We start from the raw sequence: 24925 nt of genomic DNA, 5'->3' as shown, positions 1-24925 counted from the left end.
ACCACGACACTGGGCCTTGAGAAACAAGTCTTGTGGCGACACGGCACCCCAGAGAGAATTGAGTCAGACAATGGGACTCATTTCCGGAACAACCTCATAGACACTTGGGCCAAAGAGCATGGCATTGAGTGGGTATATCACATCCCCTACCATGCACCAGCCTCTGGGAAAATCGAACGGTACAATGGGCTGTTAAAAACTACCCTGAGAGCAATGGGTGGTGGGACTTTCAAACACTGGGATACACATTTACCAAAAGCCACCTGGTTGGTCAACACGAGGGGATCTGCCAACAGGGCTGGCCCAGCCCAATCAGAACTTTTACGTACTGTAGAGGGGGATAAAGTTCCTGTGGTGCACATAAAGAATTTGTTGAAAGAATGTAACTCCCACAGATTGAGGTAAGAACAGTCCAGTAACTAAGGTATAATACAAAACTACTACTGCTACCACCAATAATAATAATGATAAGGGAAATAACAAGGGGAGAGGATACAATTGCTCACCACCCGCCGACCGATACCCAGCCCGACCCGAGCAGTGATCTGGGCCTTCCGGGTAACTCCCCCCGGTTTATATACTGGGCATGACGTGCTGTGGTATGGAATACCCCTTTGGCTAGTTTGGGTCAGGTGTCCTGTCTCTGCTTCCTCCCGGCTTCCCCTCCTCCCTGGCAAAGCATGAGACTGAGGAAGTCCTTGGTTGGAATAAACATTACTTAGCAACAACTAAAAACATCGGTGTTATCAGCGTTGTTCCCAGACTAAAGTCAAAAACACAGCACTGCACCAGCTACTAAGAAGGAGAAAAATGACTGCTAGTGCTGAACCCAGAACAATTTGATATAGCAAGCATGGCCAGAAGCAGAAACATGTAATTCCAAAGTTAAAAGCATGAGTCTTTATAGCCTGGAATCAAGCTGAAAACTGCCAGATTCCCACTTCCCTTGTACTGGGACAAAAACTATCACTAAAAATATTGAACAGATATTAAATTATTTCGTACATAAAAAACCTCAAGTTTTAGATAGAATAACCACTGCAACGTAAATTTCACTTTCTCTGTTTAACCCACAGCAGACAATCAACAGCAGCAAGGTTTGAAGGCTTTGGCATTTTGTTTCTGGCTTCAGACACTTAGGATGTAAGGCGTTAGCATAACTGCTAGCCCTCCTGCACACCAGCACCTAGGAAGGGCCTCGATACAAATTGAAGAGCAGGTCACACAAGCAAGTACCACTCTCGACCGTGGAGTAACGTTTCCGCAGAGTATTCCTGGTCCCGGAACAAGACTGCAAGTCGCGGCAGTCACAGACAAGCTGATTAAGACGGGCGCGGCATGGCGCTGAAACTAGGGGGTGTCCGAGTTATCTGGGCTCCAGCCAGCCTCAGGTCCCCTGAGGCAGCACAGCGAGGGCCCCAGCGACTCTCGCTCGCCTCGCCCCGGGACGGGCAGCCTCCGCTGGCCGAGGCTTTCCCGGGCGGGCGGCTGGGCGCGCGCCACTTAGGCCTGGGCTCCGCGGCTGGCGCCGAGCGCCCTCTCCGGGCGAAGCAGGCCACCTTCATCAACCGGGGCGGGAAGCTGCGGCGCCGGTGGGGTGGGGTGGGGTGGGGTGGGGTGGGGTGGGGTGCCGCGCCGCCTCCGCCGCCCCCGCCCCCGCCCGGGGTCTCTTTTTTCCTCCCTCCCTGGCTGACTCTGGTTGGCGTTCAGTGGCTGCCATTGGTTTAGTGGCTCCATCCGGGCACTTGGTGCAGCGTTGTCGCTCAACCCGATCGTCCCAATATGGCGGAGGTAAGTGGGGAAAGGGAGCTGGGGCGTTGGGGTTCAATTAGCTCCATGCGCGGCTCTGCCGCCGTCACGCTCCCCTGCACACTCCTCACCATCCCCATAAAGCGCTTCTGGGGCGGCTCGGCGGTTGGCAGCGCTGGCCTTAGCGGGGGAGCCTGCGTGACTAGGCCGTGCAGCGCGGGTGCTGGGATCGCAGTCTGCGAGCGGCCGACAAGCAGCGGCCGGACGCGGAGGGGGGGAACGGCCGTCGCGCCAGGTCCCGAGAGGGCGCGGGACGAACTGGCCGTGGCGCCGGAGCGCGGACGATGGAGAAACGTCTGGCGGTAGGGAGGAGGAGTGAGCTGGGAATGGGGAAGAGGGGGCTGGTCCGTCTCCCTTTGCCTGTCCCCGTCATGTCCCGCCGGGGCCGGACGGAGTGGGAGCGTCGGGCCGGGCGCGGCTCCTGGGCGGCTTCTGCTAGGGGAGAAGGAGGAAAAGAGAGCGGTGAGCGGGGAGCGAGCGAGCGAGAGAAGGAGGGATGGGAGAGAGTGAACGGGATGCAGCGGTGAGCAGAGCAAGGGACGGGGACGAGGCCGGTGGGGAGCGTGGAGCGGCGGAAAGGGGGGGGCGGTGGGGGAAGGGGGTAGCTGGGGGGACGGGGGGGGCGGGGACGTGAAATAGAGGCCCCCAACCTGCTGCTGGGCTGGAGGGAGCCTGTGTCTCACCTCGTTCTGTCCTCTCCCCGCAGGCTTCCTTTGGGAGTTCGAGCCCAGGTTCGTCCTTATCCATTTCCTGTCCCAGCACCTAGTCTGCTGCTCACATGCCGCTCTCTCCTTCCCGCTTCTTCTCAAAGTTGCCTCCTGTTGCCTCGTAGCTTTCCTAACACTTCATGTAACTAACCACCTGTCCGATTTTTTTAAGAGAAGATGTGCGCTGTGGAGTTCTTCCTTTAATTCTGGTCGCAGTTAGTAATTGGCTGCCTGGAACCCAAAATTAAAAAGTTTTGTAGCATTTTTAAGTCAGCATCTCAGTAAAAGCCATGTAGCCTGGAGAGAGACTGCTTCTGTTGTTGCTCATAACTGCAGGCTTGTGTAAATTTTTGACATCTTGATAATATCAGAAAACGCTTAAAATCATAATGATACATAATTGTTAAGGCTTATCTGCTGTTAAGGTTCTTTGGAATACTTTACACAAGCAAGCATATTAAACATTAGCAGGGCTACCCATGAAGAAGTATTTGGGGAATGCATTTGCTTCTGTGTAACTGCTTTCAGCATTGGCTGTTTTTAACTTGGGGGGAAAAAATTATCGAGCTTGCATTATTTTAATGTGGTTTTAAATATTTTAAATGAGATATTGAGTGCTCAGAGTTACTAAAGAAGTGGGACTTTTATCTCAAGTCTGTGAGTGGACTAGAACTTTCACTTGAGTTAAACATAAAATGAATTAGAACAGTGATTGGAAGCAGTAATCTTGAGCATACGTATATATATGTAAGTATATATTAAGGCAGTTGACAGTTCTTTAAAAGCCATAGGATCAGGATGCAATGGTCAACAGTAGAAAAATTCAACATGTGATGTCATAATTTGAGTAGTATTATCAGCTATCCTGAGACCATAATGAGTAGCATGTGAATAAAAAGCATTTTTGGCCTGAATGTTTCCCTGTGGTATGATTAATTGTCACAGTATTGTCTTAAGCTAGCTAAATAGACAAAGCTTACTTTAATTACCTGCATAGAAGGAATGAACACTTAGCATAATTGCTGAAAAATTAATTAGATGTTTTAAGACTCAGAAGTGTTAGTATATACAACTGTCTCCTTGAAGTCCTTGAAGGCTAGAAGCAGTGCAGAGAGTTACTGCTGCTTTTTTTTTTTTCCTCTTTTTTTTTTTTTTTTTAGCATTGGAAATTTGTAGTTATTTCATTCAAAACTTCTAAAGAATTCTTATGTGGAAATAATTCTTAATAAACCTTTTCTGCTTGTAAGCCAAGAATTGCAACAGAGCACAAGTATGTAAGAACTAGAAGGGGAAACCAGAAGTGAAAGAGAAATATCCTAGTCTGTTTCTTCATCCTGAAAGACTTTCTTAAGTCTTTCTTAAGTGAACATTAAAGAATGAAGTAACCCTGTATTTTAGTAATGTTCACTTAAGAACACCGACTTTGTGGTGCAGAATATTTGCATCTTTAAAACTTGTTGAGTCTAATGATAACCTTTCTAACAGTTGACAAAATGCACTTAATAGTACTTTTTTGATTACTTATGAGTATCCTCTTGAGTAATGCAAAAGTGTGTGTTGGACCACAGAGCTGTCACAATGACTTGTTAGTTTATGTGATCCATCAGAAGTGTTATTTCTGCTATATTTTCCTCTATATTTCTTGAAACTCTATGTTCTTCCTTAGATCAAGGGCTAAGAATTAAATTAGCTTTAATAAAAGATCTCATCTGTGAGGCTAAACTAATCTGAAGTGAGTCTTGCTGCTTATTTTGCTGTTAGTAGGAAGCTGATTTGTAACTTAAGTTAGCTGTTTATCAGTGAAAAACTATGCTAGTTACCATATAAATCATATAAATAGAATCAGTCTATAAATCAGTCTCTTGCAGCATCTGAAATCTTGTGACATGTGGATTTTATACGTTAACGATGGTTTCAAGGATGTTTTGTACAATCTTTTATTTAGTAAAATATTAAGTTGGGATTGTACTTTCTGAAACTTTGTTTCAGTAGTTTAGATACTTCTCCCAAGTACTCTATGCTGCAAGAGAGAAAAGTGAACCTATTACTTACAAGTACAAAAAGGAAAGGTCAGCTAAAATAGATGAATTTGTCAGGTAGTTAGGAATTTGTTCCAGTTATTCCATTGAGAGTTCTGACCCTGTATGTAAAAATTCATGCAACCTTATTTTTTTTCTGTGATGTAATTTCAACATAGTTGGTGTATATATAAAAAAGAAAAATTACTCAAATCAGGGTTGTTTTGATAGTTGGCTCTTTATCGTCTGAGGATCATGACTTTGACCCTTCTGCTGAAATGCTGGTACATGATTGTGATGATGAGCGAACTCTTGAAGAAGAGGAAATGATGGAAGAAAACAAAAATTTCAGCTCTGAAATTGAAGATTTGGAAAAGGTAAGAGTGACTTGCTCTCCTAAATGTCCACATATGTTGTACCTCTTAGTGAAAAGATATTAGTGTTATTTTAAGTTCAGATTCTTCTTTTTCATTTAATAATCCTTTCACTTTGGAAGAGAAATTACTGAATTGGGTTTTAGAGTCCTATCATCTAATTTTACTTCTAAGCTTAATAAGATGAAATTATACATTTTGCATACTATTAAGTGACAGCTAGCTGTGTTTCATTCTGTTGGTTGGATTTTGTTTTTCCAATCTGGAAATACAGTCCTGTTCTGGACATGATGGGTCACATCCATTTGCTACATAAATTGTAGTTCTGTGTCTGTTCACCAGTTTGGCATTTGGTGGATTTGAGATAACAGATTTAACCAGAGTGTATTAGAAGGAATTTATATCTGTTAACCATTGCTGGTCATGATATTGATTTATCTGTTCTCAATATTAGTTTCCGATATATGTCATGTTACTTTTGTTGCTGCTGTTAAAGACTGGTTTTAGTGTTTGTTGTGCTCTGTAGCACTTAGGAGCTTTTTTTTTTTTTTTGCCTGGGAGATTTATTAAAACACTGGTCTTGAGCTTAATCAAGTGTTTGGGCTCTGTACTGAAGACATTACTGTACTTTGGGTACCATCACATGAAGACAAGTAACAATTATACTTAACAATTATACTTCTTCCTCTGAGATGTTTCTTGAGAAGGAAATACAGAATGGCACCTTCACCACCTTCTGATGTTTTCTCCCTCATTACAATAATTTTTCAGTATCTTGAACATCCTTGTGTAGTCAAAATAGTTCTATTGGTATTTCTCAGGAATATTGTTTTGGCTTATTCCTCAATAGCTTGTTAACCTTAGAAAATGACCCAGGCCCCATGGCAGTATGGTCATGGGTGGCAAGGCATGTGGGAGAATATGGGCAGGTATCTAGAAAGCTTTTCATCTCAGGGGGTCTGGAACTTCACTCTCAAATGATGAAGTGATAGAATGTTGGGGGGGGGGGGGGGAGGACAGGACACCCTGGGTGTTCCAAAGAGGCACAACTTATAGCACCATGCTAGGGCCTGGCCTGTACTTACCAAACACTGTTTGATATTATGCAGCACCCTCGAAGAGAGGGTCTCTGGATCTGAAAACATACCAACAGACACTGTGGCTAAACCAGAGACCCAGTCTTCAACTATATCAGTCACCCCTATAACTAAAAAGAAATGGAAGCAGAAGTCAACTTGTTTAGTAAGGGATGAAGAAGCCTCTCCTAAGAGGGTGCAGGAGAGAGAATCAGAAGAGGCAGCCTGTTCTGCAGCAGAGCAGTCACAAGAACAGGAGGAGGAAGGGACTGAAATCATAAATGAGACAGAAACTACCTGATTCCTATCCCTAAGTGAGGTGTGAGATATGCAAAAAGATTCCAGCAATCAACCAGGTGAGCAAATTCTCACTGGGGATCATTAGTCAGGAATTAGAGGGTAAGGAAGCTGCCCAGCAGCTGGGATCTCTTTCTAGGGATGAAGCCATTGACAAAGGGATTGGAAAAAGGGCAGGAGTCTCTGGTGGTGACAGGTATCCCTTCAAGGAAGAACTTGCAAATTCCTGAAGCAAATTGGTGGTGGTCCATTGGTGGTGGGGGTGATCTATAACAACCTGGTTGACAGCCAGGTATCCGAAGACCTGGATGATATCCAGTGCATGCGGTCCATGTGGTGAAAGTTTGTATGAAGTGCACTGATGGTGTATGCCAACACCCTGGCAATAATGAGCTGGACAGACATGGAGGCGCTAACTATGAATGGATTGGCCAGACAACTCTGAGAATACAAAGATAATCTCACTTCCCTACAGGCCTGTGTCAGCTGTGGAGAAACTGACCAAAACTGGTTTACTGTTGTGGTGTTTTGCATACTTGTAGCTTGTAACTATATAGGACTAAAGTCTTCAAGTTTTTCTGCATTGCTTTCTTGTAGAGGAATTGTTAGTGTTTCTAGTATATCTTCTGTATTAAAGAAATATAGGCAAATCATGGTCTACAGTATGAATCAGATAGATAAAGAGCAAATTTTTAACTACTCCTTAGTTTAATCTAGTTGTCGTGGTTTCAGCCCAGCCGGTAACTTGGAACCACGCAGCTTGATGGAACTTCATTATATGCTAAGAGACATGGCTATGAATTATTTCAGTCCTGTACCTGAAAATATTTTAGATCTTTAATCAAGATTCCTGCTTTCAATTAAGTTGTTTTTTGGTTGGGGTGGTTTTTTTTTTTTTGCTTGTTTTTACTTAAGTTTTTAAAAATGTCTTATTCTTTTAGGCCTTAACTGCTTACAAGTATTTGGCAATATGTTGAAATGTTTGTAAATCCTTCTGTATTAGGAAGGAAACATGCCACTGGAAGATTTACTGGCATTCTATGGCTGTGAACCTGCAATTCCAGTTATAGCTGGTTCCAGTGCGAATAGCTCTCCAAGTGAACTTGCAGATGAACTTCCAGATATGACTCTAGATAAAGTAAGTCAGAACTGGTTTCCTCATATTATGGTTTAAGAGCAGAAATCCACGTGACCTTAAATTATATTTTGCTACCTCCTGATGTTACAAAATGCATATCTTTGTCAATTTCAATATACAATTAAGAGTTACTGTACTAGTGGAGGACTTGACAGTGTTAGGCTTACGATTGGACTCAATGATCTTAAAGGTATTTTCCAACCTAAATGATTCTATGATTCTGTGATTCTACTCTGAATTCATTCTTTTTCAAGGATGTTGAGGTTCTGAATCTAATTATAATTATTGCACACATGCATAGCAACTTTAGTGTCACTATATTACTACAAATGAGAAATTAATAAGGTAATAGTTCTTCTAAGGCACATCCAGAGAACTTTAAATAGATTTTGTTGTTGTTGTTGCTGCATAGGAGTAGGGTTTTTCTGTAGATCTGTATTTTATTTTAATGTATGCAATGTTCAGAAATAGGCATATGCAACTAGTAGTTGTTTTATAAAATCTGTAGGTAGTAATATGTCTTTTTTCTCCCCCCCCCTTTTCCTTTTTTATGCTTCCTGTAATTATAATGAAATTATAGACTCCAGAAAGTAGGGTATAATGCTGGCTCTACACATCTGATTCTCATTAGGAGTCATGATTGTGTTGAGGCTACAGAAATGTAGTTGGCTTGTTGTCCAATACAGTTCTTTCTCTCCCTAATCTCCATACAGAGGGGTTCAAACATGTCTGCTAGTGGAGGAAGTGTGCTTTTTCTGTCTTCCTTTTTTAATTTTTTTATTTAACCTACAGAAACTTTTTTGTGTGTGTGATTTGGGAAGATAATGGGTTGTCTATTATCTGTAACTCTTCTCAGCAAAATTTTACAAAAGTGCCTGGGGCTGTTCTATTTATTTCACCCCTCCCACCCCCCCCCAAGTTTAAGAGGTAACAGCCTGTTAAAGCTTTAGTATATCTGTGATGCAAAGAATGACAGAATTATAAAGATTTCTACTGGCCTTTTCCTTTGGAAGCAGTTGGAGGAACATTTGAGATTGATGCTTGCAGAGGTTAATACTTGTGCATTTATTTTAATAGAAGACAAGGGGGAAATTGAACCTTTGTGTTCAACTCTAAATAGTTATATTCTGATATTTAGGAGTGAGCTAGCTTTTTAATTGAGAGGATAGTTTGCTAAAATTACTTATGGTAAAATAATTTTAATTAATGTGACCTACAATTTGTTGAATCTAAATGCTCACCAGTCTATACTTAATTGTTGATCTGAGGTTTTATTTTTTTTTTATTTTTTTTTTTTTTTTTTATTTTAATGATACAGGAGGAAATTGCTAAAGACCTCTTATCGGGTGATGATGAAGAAACACAGTCCTCTGCTGATGACTTGACACCATCAGTTACTTCACATGAGGCTACCGACTTCTTTCCTCGGCCATTAAGATGTGGGAAACCTAATTTTAGAATAGTACTTAAAAGTCTTAGCATTTTTTATACATATATATGTATGTATGTATCTTCCTAGTTTAAAATATCAGAATTGCACGGCAGTGCTGACTTTATTGGGAATTGAGAAACAGTGCTTTGCAGGATGTTGTATGTGAATGTTGTTCTTGGTTGGTATTACCGATTACCTAAAAGACCTATGTTTAGTACTGTGCTCAAAGCACAAATACAATTAATTTTTCTACAAATACAGTAACTTTTCATAATTATAGTTAACATGTTGAGGAACACTCTTTGTGATTTTAAATATGTTAGTGAATGACATGAATATGTAACTCCTTTTAAATCAGTGTTTCTCTACTAAAACTTCCTGCTCCTTTAAGCCAGCGACTCCTCCATTCAGCCTGTGGATGTGAACTGGGATGTGATTTCTTTGTGATTGTTTCCCTTCACACATTCAACAGTTTTCCATAGGGCTTCATGAGTCAAAGTGGTTTTATATGGGATGGGGCCTATGAACCCATGATCACCAAAATTTCTCTACCCATGGAGCTATTATGGGAAAGATCCAAGAACCAGTGGTTCAGTTATCCAACCTGGACAAGATATTCTTCATTGCTCCAACTCTAGTACACCAGTGAATAAATGAACTACAATAGGCAACGTGGAGGATTTTTATCACTATTTTAATTTGATGAGTATCTTGAGCTTTTTCTGTGGGGTTTCATCCCTCTAGAGAAGGAGGATGATAAAGGGGATGTGCTGTTGTCCCCCCCTCCTCCTCCTTGAGAAGACTTGCCTTCAAAGACTTGCCTTCAACTTTACTTTCTTTGTGATTAACCTGGGGCTGAATCATAGCCCTGGAAGTTTTCTGGTTTTCTCATACCTTTTCTATAAGGTATAAAATTCATTGAAAATTCATGAAGAAAAATTATCTCATTTCCTTTCGAGTGTTAGAAACATAGCAGATTCTCTCAGTTGCAATAATAATAAATGTTTCAGTTCTGCAATATACAAGTACTAGTGCTTTCTGACTTCATGCTAGTTTGATAGAAACATAGATCAACAGATCTATGATGAGTGTCTCCCAGAATAAAATCGGGGGCTCCTTTCAAAAGTAAAGTATATATTGTAGTTCTTTGAACTGAAAATTCTTCCTAGCTAAAACCAAACTTCTTTGTGTCTGAAGCAAACACTATGTGTGATGGAGATAAGGAATCGGATGGTGAAGGCGTAGAGGCAGACAACGGTAATTCATCTGAAGAGTTGAGAAAGGTAATAACTATATCTTTAAAAAACAAGTTAAGAAAAACTTTGCTATTAAGAAAAATGCATTAAGATATTTTATAGTACCTTAATTCTGGAATTCTTTGCGAAATGCCATGTTAATGGAATTTATAATGCTTCCATACACAGAATATTTAGCTAATACCATTCTCTTGTGACTTTTGTTACATCAGGAAATAATGGTTGGTTTGCAATATCAAGCTGAAATTCCACCTTACCTTGGCAGATACCATGATAATGAAAGGGGTAAGTTCTGACTGTTTTACTTTTTATCTTATGTTTATACATACCAGTTGATGGAAAAATGTTGCTTAAATTTATAAGATAAATTATTATAATATAAATTAAATGGCTTAGTTAAAGTCTTGGAGACCTTTAAAAAAAGAATAAAAAAATCCCACAAAAAACCCCAAAGCCCTAAAAACCCAACCCCCCCAAAACAGAGAAACAAAAAAAACCCCAAACCCACCAAACAAACAAAACAAAACAAACCCTAGATGACTGAAGTAACACAACCACATAATTGTATCTCAGAACTGTGATTCTGCAACTTTGAGAGGAAATTCTCAAGAAGACCTAGGAGGATGGATTACAGTGTTAATTCTGAAGTATCTAGTAATATTAGGAGGCAACAAACTGTTTCAAGAAGGAAATAACTGGGCTATGCAATTTAGCTTACATTGAAGATCTTCAAAACAGTATTTTTCTTTGCTTGTTTTTTGGCAAGCATAACAGCATGGGTCACAAAATGAATATGAAAAACAAAGCAATAAACTATTTTAAATTTTCATAGAATGAGTAGATGATGTAGGTCCTGATATACCTTATCTTTTAAAAATAATATGATGATTTAAGTATGATGTTCTTCCTGTGTAAATTTAGTTTAAAAACTGTAATTGTGCTACAGTAGGAAAAAAAAAAAATATTAAATAGTTTTATTTAGTATCTTTAGAAACCTTCGTTGTGAGAAAAGTATAGCACACATAGCTGTGGAATTAAAAAAGTAAATATTGAAAGAAACTTCCTCATGGGTGAAACAGCTGTGAAATCAAGGAACGGTTTGGGGGGGATATGTTAATAAATGAAGGCCTTCTGTTTTTTCTTCTGCAAGTTAATTGTGTTCAAACTGTAAAATTTTGTGGGAATATAATTCTAGTGAAGTATATCAAGTCTTTTCACCATTACTGACTGCTTTTTTGAAGAATGATCCTTTGCAATAGAGAAGAACGTTTAGCATGGATGGATCTGGAAGCATTAGCAAGTGAACATAGAATCATAGAATGGTTTGGGTTGGAAAGGACCTTAAGATCATCTAGTTCCACCCTCCCTGCCATGGGCAGGGATGCCTCACACTAGACAATGTCACCCAAGGCTCTGTCTAATCTGTCCTTGAACACTGCTAGGGATGGAGCATTCACCAGTTCTTTGGGCAACCTGTTCTAGTGCCCCACCATCCTCACAGTAAAGAACTTCTTCCTTATATCTAATCTGAACTTCCTCTGTTTAAGTTTAAACCCATTACCCCTTGTCCTGTCGCTACAGTCCCTGATGAAGAGTCTGTCTCTGGCATCCTTGTAGGCCCCCTTCGGATACTAGAAGGTTGCTATGAAGTCTCCATGCAGCCTTCTCTTCTCCAGTCTGAACAGCCCCAATTTTCTTAGTCTGTCTTTGTATGGGAGGTGCTCCAGCCCCCTTATTGTCCTCGTGGCCCTCCTCTGGACTTGCTCCAACAGCTCCATGTCCTTCTTATGTTGAGGATGCCAGAACTGCACACGGTACTCCAAGTAGGGTCTCACAAGAGCAGAGTAGAAGGGCAGGATCACCTCCTTCAACCTGCTGGTCATGCTTCTTTTTTTGATATGGTGCTGTGAGCGCACACTGCTGTCTCATGTTCAGTTTCTCATTGACCAACACCCCCAAGTCTTTTTCCACAGGGCTGCTTTGAATCACTTCGCCCAACCTGTAGCTGTGCCTGGGATTGACCTGACCCAGGTGTAGGACCTTGTGCTTTGCTTTGTTGAACTTCAAGAGATTGCATTGGCCCACCTCTCAAGTGTGTCAAGGTCCCTCTGGATGGCATCTCTTGTGTTGCATAGGAGACCTAGGGAAGTTTCCCATTTTCTAGGATTCAAGTGTGTTGCTTACTGGTTGTAAGAAATGGAGGAGTAAGAACCAGATTTAACTGGGTAGTCCTTTTACTATTTACACATCTTGACTTCTCCTTGGCTGAGGACTAGAGAAGGGCCAATATCCAGAGAATGATCAGAAAGGTGTTAATCTGACAACTTTCTCTGAAATGGACTGGTGCTAGAGAGAACTGGTGAGAGTATTGTCTGCTGGCATGGTCAAGAGCAAAGAGAGAGTTCCCAGATGGGAGAACTTGAGGAGCTCCTCTTGAGAATATTGGGCATGGACTCCAGCAGGAAGTGCTGGATTGTCTTGGTTGATAAGAGGTTGAAGCTGAGTGTCAGCAGTGTTTGGAGAGGTTGGACCTGGCTGTATGGGTGGAAGTTTCTGTGAAAGCCTCTTCTGTGCTCCCTGAAGAGCTTGTGATGACAAACAGGGGTTTATATTTCTGCTATGTAGTCCCAGCTACCAGAATTGTGCTAGAAGGCAGTTGTGCTCTTCTATAAACCTTACACTTGTAATGTGTGTGTTTAAAAGCTTTCCATGTTCTTAAGTCATAACAGAACTTTCAAAGGAGATGCAATTTTATTCCTTACCTTAATAATCTTTCCTGCAGATTTATGAGAGGTTTGAGAATATTCATCCCTTCTACTGTAACTGCCATTATATTTGTGTGTATTAGAACTTAACTCTAATTTTGTATTGCCAAGAGAGTACATGAAGCATTATGTGTAATGTTAATCACATCTACTGATCAGAGTAAAGGATTTATAGCTTAATCTAGAATTTAAATGTGTGCACAGACAAAGGTTCAGGCCAACTCTTGAATGTTTCCAATATATTGTCTTTCAAATAAGCTATTTAAGAGGTGCACATACAATTTCAGTATACTATGAAGGAGGACTCTATATCCTGATTGCTTGTAAAATATAGAATGTACAGGTTGCATTTGGTTGTTAGTGAGCAAAAAAAGAAATTACGATGTTGAGACCTAGATTTCCATTCTGTGAAGTAAGTTTTGGTGAATTTCAGTTGAAAATGACCAGTTAGTATATATATTTAAAAAAAAAAGTAGCTATTTGAAATATTAAACTAATATCCTGCACTCTTTTATCGTAAACTATAGTTTATTTGTTGAAAACAGCTGAATATAACAGAGTGGTTTTGCTAGTTTATTTATATGAAGATGATGAATACATATGCATAAATTGACTTGATTCATCTAGTTGTCAACAAGCTGCTCCTCCTCCGTAAAGACTCTTTTGAGTTCAGTCTCTTATTCTCATGGAACCTGAATCTCTTTGCCATACCACACTACAGAGTCTGTCTCTTAACTGAGGCTTTTGGGGGAAAAAGTGAGTTGCCAATTTAAAAATGGCATGATGGTGCTTGATTTGATTATTTCTATATTCCTGTTCCTTGTCTTTGTGAAATAGCTTTTTATTGTCGTACCTTAAAAATGTCACACCTGACATTGATGTATTTCTGGTTTAACAGCCTATGAAAATGAAGACCATTTACTTTGGAAACCTGATGTGATCTCAGAAAGTAAAGTTAAAGAATACCTGTTTGAAACCTCCTTAAGAACAGGAAATGAAAACATGATATGCAGAATTCCTGAAGGACTACATACACGGGACAACGAACAAGTATGTTTTATATTGTGTTCTGTTTGTGATACATTGCTTTGTAATTGATGTGTGTTCTTTCTCTGCCTTGTGTTATAAAGCTAGCAGTATTCAATTCCTCTCTCTCTCTCTCTTTTTTTTTTTTTTTTTTAACATTAGATGTTATTGGGGTTGTTAAGCACATACTTAAAATTATGGGTATTTGAATGTTGGCAGTGTTGTGATGTTTGATTGCCATGCTGTTGACAAATCCAGCTTTTCTAATAATTTAATGTTTTACATTTGCTTAATTAAACCTTGCCTCACTTTTGGATGGTTTTGCTTTTGGTTGTTTTCAAATTTTTATCCTGTATAAAGATAAATCCTCTTTTTTACATTAGATATGCTCACTGAAAGGCTAGTTTCAGAAGTTTAGATTGGATATTGGCAAACTTTGACTCTTTCTAAAGATGACTTCTATTTTGTAGGCACTGTACGAACTTCTCAAAAGTAGCCATAATGTTAAAGAAGCAATTGAGAGATACTGCTCAAATGGAAAGGCATCTCAGGGTAAGAGAGAGTAACTGCTTTTTTAAGAAATGTGCATTTGGAGGGGAAAAAAAAGTGTAGGAAAACCTTGAATAAGATTAAGATTGACAAGCACATATCTTTCAATGATGTCTTTAGCACAGATTAGGTATAATCTGACTGTTGGACAGACAGAAACTTCTGCTAGAGAACTTTGCAACTTGTCTAAAGGTTGTAGGATCAGCTTTTTACATCTTTTCTTCCCTTTTCCTCCATTGCCGTCTTAAGAACGGCCCAGACTGAGAAGGATGGGGGGAGTTATGATTTTGCTCCCATAAGGCAGTTAACACCCACATTACAGTATCTTTTTGAGATCATGATCAATTGTAATCTTGTTACCGTAAAAGTCGGTTGGAGAAACTCTCTAAGACTCAATTTGGAGTTTTAGAAAGCAGGCATTCTTTGTTGCAGCACTGGGTGCACACGCAAATCGTTTCACAAAGGTGAGCGCACCCATTACTTGCCGGCAGCAGCTATATGTTTAGCGTACTCATGCATATTCATAGCTTTTCCAGGAACTAATTAGAATATTTGCATTCTAATTACGCATGTGTGTTTTTGCTGAGTGGGGGTCTCTGGTGGTTGTAGATAGTCTTCTTCACTGTGTTTACTGAATGACCTCAGTGCTTGCGCACGCTTGCAAGGTCCTAGTGCTGAGTTAGCAGTTGGCATGTCCTTGCTTCTGTTCTGTTCCACGTTGGGTGCCACTCTGCTATCTCGAAGGCTAGCATCCTTGGTCTTATTTACTGTCTCCTTAGTTGTTATCAGTCCCGTGATGTTCCTTCCCCCATCAGCCAAACATTCCTTTCTCTGTACATGTTAGCAAGTTAGAACAGTTTGCTGTATTTTACTATGTTAGTTTAAAGGCACACACACTATTGTTAGTTTAAGCCTACAATCTGATTACTTTTATACCAGAATTAGGAGAACATAGCTGGCTACGTAAGTGAGCCCCACTCTTCATCACTGTGCTAACATTGTGCTATGTCAACCCTAAGCTGGTTCTACTGTATAGTTCTATAGGTCCTTAGTAGGGTGTGGAGAGATTTGTTCAAGTTTACAGTGGAAAATGAGTTTCCATCTTGTTAGTCCCTAACTTTATTATTCCCTTTAAAAATTAGAGTTTATAATTTAGCAAAGATGATTCTTTGTCCTGTATTTTAACACGTGCTGCATAAAGCAGAAATGGCCTATGAGCCCTGGTATAAGTTGGTATTTTACGCAGAACTGGATCCAAAGGGAATTTGATTGTTTACAAGTTAGGCACTGTGAAAACTAAGTATCTAAGGTAAAGCTGAAGGGAACATTAAGAAATATCAGAGCAGTGCTTCAGAAAAAGCTCTTCTACAAGAGATTGTGTAGAGCTAAACAATAAGGAAGTATCAGTTGCAGGGCTGTATCCTAAGCCCCATACCCCTCTAGGATTTAGTTTCTTGTTTTAGGATTGAAAAATACCTCTGCCCCAAATTCTGTCCTAAGGACTAGTACTCACTACCACCACCACCCCCTGCCCCAAGTCAGGTGGGATTTATACCCTCATTAAAAATGGTAAAGGATGATAATATTGTTAGGGCCTGTTTCTTAGAGTAACCATTGTGCTATGATCTACTCTACCCACTGAAGTTCACTGACTTTACATGGGGATCTTCTCTTCTCTTTGAAACTTGAGATATCTGTAGTAAGGAGTGAAAAATTAATGGGGTGAGAAAGGAAATAGCCTTGTAGTGGAATGATTATCACCTTCACCTGGGAACAGAAAAGTCTTTGTTCTAGTGTCTGCTTCCAGAGATGTTTTGAAATGTGTTTGTTGGTGGTTTTTTATTGTTCTTTTTTTTTCATTTATTTTCTCTATCAGCTTTAAATGATAGCTGAACAGATCACTATTATGAATGCAAGATGCCTAAAATATCCCTTCTTTGAGATATATATATAGACACAAAGCCATAATCAAGATAGTATAGCAACAATACTTGAGACAGAACTGACCTACTCAAAAAGTTCGAGCTACTTTGGTTTAAAACTCTTATTCTTAGTGACTTTTTTGATTTTGTTTTGATTTGTAAAACTAAAATTCAGTTTTATCTTAAAGAGATTGTTCTTTCACTCTTTTTTTCAACAGCCACTGTTCTTTGTATCTGGTGCAAGAAGAAATAGTCAGAAAAATAATCTTGCTGCCTTTTTTTTTTTTTTTTTATTGGTCGTTATAAACAAGAACATTAGATTTCGGGTAGGATATCTACAGTAGAAGAAAGAACATGGACCTAAGTAACTGAACTATTAAGGTTTATTTAGAGCGCATTTGGATATTCATACATTAGCAACACAAATTTTCTCTGTAAAAGGTTAGTGAATGAAAATAAGTTTATCATGCTACTTTTGCAATTGTCTAGAAGAGATGACAGCATGGACAGAAGAAGAATGCAGAAGTTTTGAACATGCACTCCTGATTTATGGAAAAGACTTTCATCTCATACAGAAAAACAAGGTTAGTATTTTACAGTTAAATGGAAGAATTGATAGATGATAATGATGCTGAAAATGTGTAAAAGCAATACTTTTTTCAGAAGCCATGCAGAAGAGTGAAATAAGAACCAACATTAAAACCAGCTTGGCATTTCTTGTGTTAATTTTTCCTTTATCATTGGAAAAGCTAGGTTTTGCAAGATGAGTCAATATATTATCTCTGAAATTGACTCCTGTTGATATTACTTCCTTTTATGTATTTATATTATGATTTAGTTTAAATGTCTTCCTCTCCTAGAAGTATAGTATTTCCATAGCATTCCAAACAACAATAATGCATACAATACAACAAATGTAATACTTAGAATATTTCAGTTGGAAGGGACCTACAACAGTCATCTAGTCCAACTGCCTCACCACTTTAGGGTTGACCAAGTGTTAAAGCATGTTATTAAGGGCATTGTCCAAATGCCTCTTAACCACTGACAGGCTTGGGGCATCAACCACATCTCTAGGAAGCCTGTTCTAATGTTTGACCACATGCTTGGTAAAGAAATTTGAAACTATAGATCTCTTTCTAAGTCTCCTGATTTAATTGGTTTGTTCCAGATACTAGAACACTAAAACTAACAATATTGCAAGAATAGGGGGGTTTGGGAGAGTACAAAACATACTTTTTTGCATTAATCTTGTCAATTCTTCTTGCCTCCTTTTAGGTAAGAACCAGAACAGTTGCTGAGTGTGTGGCTTTCTATTACATGTGGAAAAAGTCAGAACGTTATGATTACTTTGCTCAGCAAACAAGATTTGGAAAGAAGAGATATAACCATCATCCAGGAGTTACGTAAGTAAAACATTCTTGGAATATGTTTTCTGTTGCAAATGGTAAATGTAGAAGATATAGTTTTTAATTCCCGTCATTGCAATGTAATGCTGTAGTGCCTATTACAAATGAAATTAAATCCATCATAATTTTTAGGCCTTGTTTTTCTGTTAAATAACTCATTATGAATGCCATATTCTTTAAGGGACTACATGGATCGTTTGGTAGATGAAGCAGAAGCCCTTGGAGAAGTACATTCTTCAGCCTTAACATCTCATACTCGAACAGAAACCATTCCTGATCAACAGCTAAGCATTCTGAACTCTATTACTGCTAATGAGCTGACAGGTAAAGCAAGGGGAAAAAACCAAACCACCCCCCACAAAACCTTTCTGTTTGTCCTGGTTTAAACCTAGCCAGCAACTAAGTACCATGCAGCCACTTGCTTGCTCCCCCCTACCTTCCCCCCTGGGTGGGATGAGGAGGTGAATCGGAAGAATGTATAACCTGTGGGTTGTGATAAGAACGGTTTAATAATTAGGTAAAATGATAATAGAAATAATACCAACAATAACAATAATGGGGAACAACAACAAAAAAAAAAAAGAGAAAATGAAAGTGATGCACAATATAGTTGCTCACCACTCATTGACCAATACCCAGCCTGTACTGAGCAGCGATAAGTCCCTTCAGGGTAATTCCCCCCAAGTTTATATACTGGGCATGATGTGCTGTGGTATGGAATGCCCCTTTGGCTAGTTTGGGTCATGTATCCTGTCTCTGCTCCCTCCTGGCTTCTTGTACCCCTCCTCACTGGCAGAGCATGAGAGACTGAAAAGTCCTTGATCAGGGTAAGTGCTACTTAGTAACAACTAAAACATCGGTGTGTCACCAGCATTATTCCCAGACTAAAGCCCCAAAACACAGCACTGCACCAGCTACTAGGAAGAAAATTAACTCTATTCCAGCCAAAACCAGGACAGTATCCACCCCTTATTCCATACCATTTATGTCATGCTCAGGTCCCCCACTTTATACCATCACCTTTTCTGTCTCATTATTTATTTTTTTTTTTTACATATATATATATATATATATATATACACACATACAGATATCATTCCCTTAGCCTACAGACTATCCCTATAAAAGTTTGCTGAGTTCATTCAGTCAATGATGTTAGGCTTCATCTGTTGTAACAGTCTTTCAGGGCAGGAGAGATGGTGTATGGTGCTGGATTGTTGTCTGCTGAAGCCAGTTCTGATTTCATCACCACTGTGCTCATCCGGCTTCATTAAAGTTCATTCTTCGTTAGTGATGATCGAAAGGGAGTTGGGTTCAGGCCCCAATGTCCGCAGTGCTGGAGGTGACTTCTAACTGCTATAGAAAACTTCTAGCGCTATATAAGACTTCAAACTGCTATGGAAGTGTTATATAGCAGTCAACAGCATAAAATCGAGTTAATTGGTGATATTTACCCAAAATCAAATTCCCTTGAGGTACACACTGGATTTCCCCATTTCCTGCATTGCCCACCAAGTGCACACAGGTCCTGGAGCAAAAGCAATCCCACAACTGGGTTTCCCTTTGCCTGCAGCAGGAATAACCCAGACTCTTTTCCCCAGCATATTCTTTATGTGCACCATAGGAACATTATCCTCTTCTAGAGTATGTAAAAGTTTTGATTGGGCCAGGCCAGCCTGATTGGCAGATGTTGACTAACAAGGTGGCTTCTGCTAAATGTGTGTCCCAGTGTTTGAAAGTACCACCACCCATTGCTCTCAGTGTAATCTTCAACAGTCCGTTGTACTGTTTGATTTTCCCAGAGGCTGGTGCATGATAGGGGATGTAATATACTGACTCAGTGCTGTGCTCTTTGGCCCAAGTTGTTCTGGAAATGAGTCCCGTTCTCTGACTTAATTCTTTCTGGGGTGCTGTGTCGCCACAAGTATTGTATTCCAAGATCCAGGAAGGTGTTCCTGGCAGTGGTATGGGGTACAGAGTATGTTTCGAGCCATCTGGTGGTTGCTTCCATCAATGTAAGCAACTTGCTGCTTGCTGGGGCAGGTTGGTGGGAATGTAATATAGTCAGTCTGCCAGACCTCCCCATATTTGTACTTCACCCATCATCCTCCATATCAGAGAGGCTTTAACCACTTGGCTTGCTTAATTGCAGCACATGTTTTGCATTTATGAATAACCTGGGTGATAGTATCCATGGTCAAGTCCACCCCTAAATTACAAGCTCCTCTATATGTTGCATGGCTTGAAGTATCATGGACCCATTGGGCTACAAATAATTCACCCTTATGTTGCCAGTCTAGATCCACCTGAGCCACTTCAGTCTTAGCAGCCTGATACATGTGTTGGTTATTCTGATGTTCTTCAGTGGCCCAACTCTTGGGTACATGAGCACATATGTGGCGTACCTTCACCACCAGGTTCTGCACCCGAGCAGCGATATCTTGCCACAATGCAGCAGCCCAGATGGGTTTACTTCTGCGTTGCCAGTTGCTCTGCTTCCATTGCTGCAACCACCCCCATGGGGCATTTGCCACCATCCATGAGTCAGTATAGAGATAAAGTACTGGCCATTTTTCTCGTTCAGCAATGTCCAAGGCCAGCTGGATGGCTTTCACCTCTGCAAACTGACTCGATCCACCCTCTCCTTCAGCACTTTCTGCAACTTGTCACAGGGGACTCCACACAGCTGCCTTCCATCTCCGATGCTTTCCCACAATACAGCAGGACCCATCAGTAAACAAGGCATATTGCTTTTCACTCTCTGACAGTTCATTATATGGTGGGGCCTCTTCAGCACGCATCACCTCCTCTTCTGGTGACATCCCAAAATCTTTGCCCTCTGGCCAGTCCATGATGACTTCTAGAATTCCTGGACGACTGGGATTTCCTATTCGAGCTCGTTGTGTAATTAGTGCGGCCCACTTACTCCATGTAGCATCAGTTGCATGATGTGTAGAGGAGACCCTGCCTTTGAACATCCAGCCCAGCACAGGCAACCGGGGTGCCAGGAGGAGCTGCGCTTCAGTTCCGATCACTTCTGAGGCAGCTCGAACCCCTTCATAGGCTGCCAGTATCTCTTTTTCAGTGGGAGTGTAGCTGGCCTCGGATCCTTTATATCCCCGACTCCAAAAGCCAAGGGGTCGACCTCGAGTCTCCCCTGGAGCTTTCTGCCAGAGGCTCCAGGTAGGACCATTCTCCCCAGCTGCGGTGTAGAGCACATTTTTCACATCTGGCCCGGCCCGGACTGGTCCAAGGGCTACTGCATGAACTATTTCTCGTTTAATTTGTTCCAAGGCTTGTTGTTGCTCAGGGCCCCATTTGAAATCATTCTTCTTCCGGGTCACGTGATAGAGAGGGCTTACAATCGAACTGTGATCTGGGATGTGCATTCTCCAGAACCCCACAACACCTAAGAAAGCTTGTGTTTCTTTCTTGTTAGTTGGTGGAGACGTTGCTATTACTTTGTTTGTCACATCTATTGGGTTCTGACAGTGTCCGTCTTGCTATTTTATTCCCAAAAAGTGGATCTCCTGTGCAGGTCCCTTGACCTTACTTTGTTTTATGGCAAAACCAGCCTTTAGAAGGACTTGGATTATTTTTTTCTCTTTCTAAAACCTACTTCTGTTGTATTGCTTCACACAATGATGTCATCAATGTATTGTAGGTGTTCCAGAGCTTCACCCCATTACAGTACATTCTGCATAAGTTTGTGACAGATGATAGGGCTGTGTTTCTACCTCTGGGGCAGTCAGTTCCAAGTGTACTGGACTGCAGTGTTATGGGGATGAAAATAGCTGTGCTGCCAATTGCTGGAGTTTGTGTAGCCATGGTACTGGTCATCAGAGTTTGTGCTTCTTGTGGAAATTGAAGTGGCTCTAATGCTTGTCGCTAGGGTGTGAGTTGCCATAGTTCTTGCAATTGGGATTTGAGTAGCTATAGTGTGTGTTGCAGGGGTTGAAGTAGCCACAGTCCTTGTCGCTGGAGTTTGAGTAGCCACGGTGCCTGTCACTGGATTCTGAGTCCCTCTTTTTCTCCTTCAAGCCACAGTGCTGCTTACAGTGGTTGGAGTAGCCACGTCTTGCTGTTTTAACCCTAAGCAAGATCTGAGCCATATTCAACAACGTGCTGGTTCCTAGCAAAAGAACCATGCTGGTTTCAAGGCTATACAAAGGATATTCAAAATATTTAAAATATACGGGTACTGCTGTAATTATCCCGGAGGAGGATATAGGAAGCTGAAGGAAGATGTTTCTGTTACCAGTTGGCTTTCAGGGGAGAAAAGGCCAAAGGTGTAATCATTAGTAGTTCCCACCAGATGGCTCCCGAGGGACAAGGGTGATGACAATACTGAGTGCACATACCACATTAGTCTCATGACCAGCAATCCTGTCATCATAACCCAGCACTACAGAGTATAACAGAATTATAACCTAAGACCAAGCCCCATGAATAAACATTACCACAGGGACCACATATGACAAGAGCAGTATTACATAGCAAACCAGTGAGCATGAACTCTGAGAACAAATGAAGCAACATTGCGACCAATGACTATTACAATACAATGAATGCTTATAACAAATTTGTTTTAACACACTCTGGTCGTATCCATCTTTATCTCAACCCTTTGAGCCCCATGTTGGGCACCAAGAAGGACTGTCATAGTTGAAACCCAGCTGCTAACTTAAGTACCAGGCAGCTGCTTGCTCTCTCACACACACCCCTTTCCCTCCTCCCTGGGCGGGACGGGGAGGAGAATTGGAAGAATGTAAAACTTGCAGGTTGAGATAAGAACTGCTTAGTAATTGAAATTGAGTAAAATATAATGATAATAGAAATAATACCAACAATAACAATGCTGATAATAATGATAGGGAACTCCCCTCCCCAGTTTTATATAAACTGGGCGTGACATGCTATAGTATGGAATACCTGTTTGGCTAGTTTGGGTCAGGTGTCCTGTCTCTGCTCCCTCCCGGCTTCTTGTGCTCCTCCTCACTGGCAGAGCATGAGAGACTGAGAAGTCCTTGATCAGGGTAAGTGCTACTTAGGAACAACTAAAACATCGGTGTGTTACTAGCATTATTCCCAGACTGAAGCTAAAACACAGCACTGTACCAGCTACTAGGAAGGAAATTAACTATCCCAGCTGAAACCAGGACATTGTTGTAACTCTATAAACAACTATCTTGTTTACATTTTGTGTTCATCTTTTCTAGCATTGACAAGCAGTGTAGCTACAGTCTGCCATGATTCAGATGTGAATTGCCTGGATGATGCCTTTCCTCCTATGGACAGCTTACCCCGAGCACCAGTTAATCATGTGCCTGTTGGAACAGAGGAATTGCTAAACTTGCCTAGCAGTGGTGAAAGCGATTGTTTTAATTTATTTGAGACTGGCTTTTATCATTCAGAGTTAAACCAAATGAACACATGTAGTGAGGAGACAGAAAGACCTGCGAAGAGATTGAAAATGGGAATTGCTGTCCCAGAATCTTTCATGAATGATGTCTCTGTAAATAATCTTGGTGTGGACTTTGATAACCATACACACCATATTACCAGTGCCAAAATGGCTGTTTCAGTGGCCGACTTCAGTTTATCTGCAGATGAGACAAATGGTTTTATCAGCACCCATGCTCTTCACCAACATACTGCCCTTCACTCAGAATGACTGTGGAAAACTAAACAAACAGTGGGTGCTTTATGCAGTAGTAGTAAACTTAATGGGAGCTATCAGGTTTGCTTAGTCTTTCACTGGAAGTTTGAATTTTGACATCAGTGATGTCTCTTTATGTATAGAACTATATCTTGATTTATCAAGAGTAATTTCTTTTTTCAGTCCATAAATGTGGAAATGTTCAGCAGAATTTGGGACTGTAGAGAGAGGCCACCATTTCAAAACCAGCACAGAAGTTCTGAACTGATTGGAGTGGCTTTTTAGTCTAAGTTACTTTTGCCCTAACAGATGCAGTGTAACAACATTTACAGGTACAGATCCTAATATCTGCTCAATGTAGCTCCCACCCTCTTATAAAGGCAGGGATGGGTTTCTCTAACTTAAACTGCACAAACATACAAGGATGTTTTTTTTAAATGGAACCTTCTCTCATGTGATACTAGAGTACTTCAGTTTAAAACCCAGCAAGTTCATCTTGGTGGAAGCTAGCACAAGGGACTTAACATAAGTATGAAGACCTATACTTGGATGCTGTTGCAAAGTTATAGGCCATGGCTACCTTACACAGAAGTAATTATGCTGCCAGTTATCTGTGTACTTTAAGCTTACTAGCTTAAACAGATGCATCTTAGGCTATTGTATTCAGATGGGGTTTGTCCGCAACTTTAAAGATTAATGCACCTGTATAACTTAACTTTCCTAAGGCAGCTGATGTATAAAAGCTACAGTCTGCACAGACTAGGATTTTTAAACAAACAGTCTACGTTTTGGAAGACATCTTAAATGGTTTGGAACACTGCAGTTCAAAGTGTTACAGTTTTGAGGGACTATCTCATTTTTATAAAAATAGTAGAACATTGAAGTATGTATCCAAGTTTTTCTTCAGAGTGGGTTGCATCTATTTGTTTTGGCAAGTCACTGGCTCAAAAATGGCACTTCACTACATTGGTCAAATAGGAAAGGATGAGTAAAAATGTTTCCCATAAAAGCAACTATTTAACTTGAGTAATCTTTTACTTTAAACATTGAGTGCAATTTAGCCATCCACAAAGTTTGTCTTGCAAGTGTTTTTTCCAATTCTTGTGGGAGAACATTAATTCAGTAGGATGACCTCTTTCCCTCCATACTTTTTCTTTGCACTGTTTGTATTACAAATTTAATTGCTACTAACTTGTTTTCATTACTGAAATGATTAAGTTTGTGTTGGTGATATTTGCAATAGTTGCTTCAAGGTTATGCTGAGTAATTAGAAAGTAGTGACTTTAATATTTGGAAGGGAAGAGGGTATTTATTATGCGTACTGTGAACTGTATTGACATCCTGAGTTTCAGATGCAACATATGGAGCTTTCTTTACAGCACTGTAATGAAGATTGCCTTGAAGCATTTATGCAATAGCACACTTACCATGTTAAAACAAATTAGTTTAGCACAGAGGACATAAATAATTTTGTAATCACTTCTTAGC

General features: G+C 40.5%; 1 protein-coding gene across 6 annotated transcripts; it reads left to right on the top strand.

Annotated features, from left to right (window-relative positions):
- The first annotated feature begins 1687 nt into the window (after window positions 1-1687).
- LOC115619122 (mesoderm induction early response protein 3-like) lies at window positions 1688-24721 on the top strand. Of its 6 annotated transcripts, none has more exons than XM_030511168.1 (13): window positions 1688-1791; window positions 2516-2540; window positions 4752-4911; window positions 7285-7419; window positions 8738-8858; window positions 10049-10134; window positions 10320-10392; window positions 13771-13922; window positions 14369-14450; window positions 16859-16953; window positions 17648-17775; window positions 17960-18102; window positions 22998-24721. In XM_030511168.1, exons 3-13 carry the CDS (start codon window positions 4813-4815, stop codon window positions 23450-23452), a joined length of 1569 nt encoding a protein of 522 aa, XP_030367028.1. In that variant the 5' UTR covers window positions 1688-1791; window positions 2516-2540; window positions 4752-4812; the 3' UTR covers window positions 23453-24721. The 6 variants fall into 6 exon arrangements, with proteins under 6 accessions (XP_030367028.1, XP_030367025.1, XP_030367027.1 ...); XM_030511165.1 differs by having other exon boundaries at window positions 1701-1791; window positions 4766-4911; XM_030511164.1 differs by lacking the exon at window positions 1688-1791 and adding an exon at window positions 2295-2332 and having other exon boundaries at window positions 4766-4911; window positions 16862-16953.
- The last annotated feature ends 204 nt before the right edge of the window (window positions 24722-24925 follow it).

This window comes from Strigops habroptila, chromosome W (genome assembly GCF_004027225.2).
Source record: "Strigops habroptila isolate Jane chromosome W, bStrHab1.2.pri, whole genome shotgun sequence".
NCBI classification, from domain to species: Eukaryota; Metazoa; Chordata; class Aves; order Psittaciformes; family Psittacidae; genus Strigops; species Strigops habroptila.
The sequence above is the reverse complement of the archived record's forward strand: the minus strand, read 5'-3'. Positions and strand labels throughout refer to the sequence as shown.

Coding starts and splice junctions, on each gene's coding strand:
- LOC115619122 (XM_030511163.1), top strand. CDS start 2,306: ATGGGAGAGAGTGAACGGGATGCAGCG. Junction 2,333..2,515: donor AGAGTGAACGGGATGCAGCG/GTGAGCAGAGCA, acceptor CTCTCCCCGCAG/GCTTCCTTTGGGAGTTCGAG. Junction 10,135..10,319: donor CATCTGAAGAGTTGAGAAAG/GTAATAACTATA, acceptor TTGTTACATCAG/GAAATAATGGTTGGTTTGCA.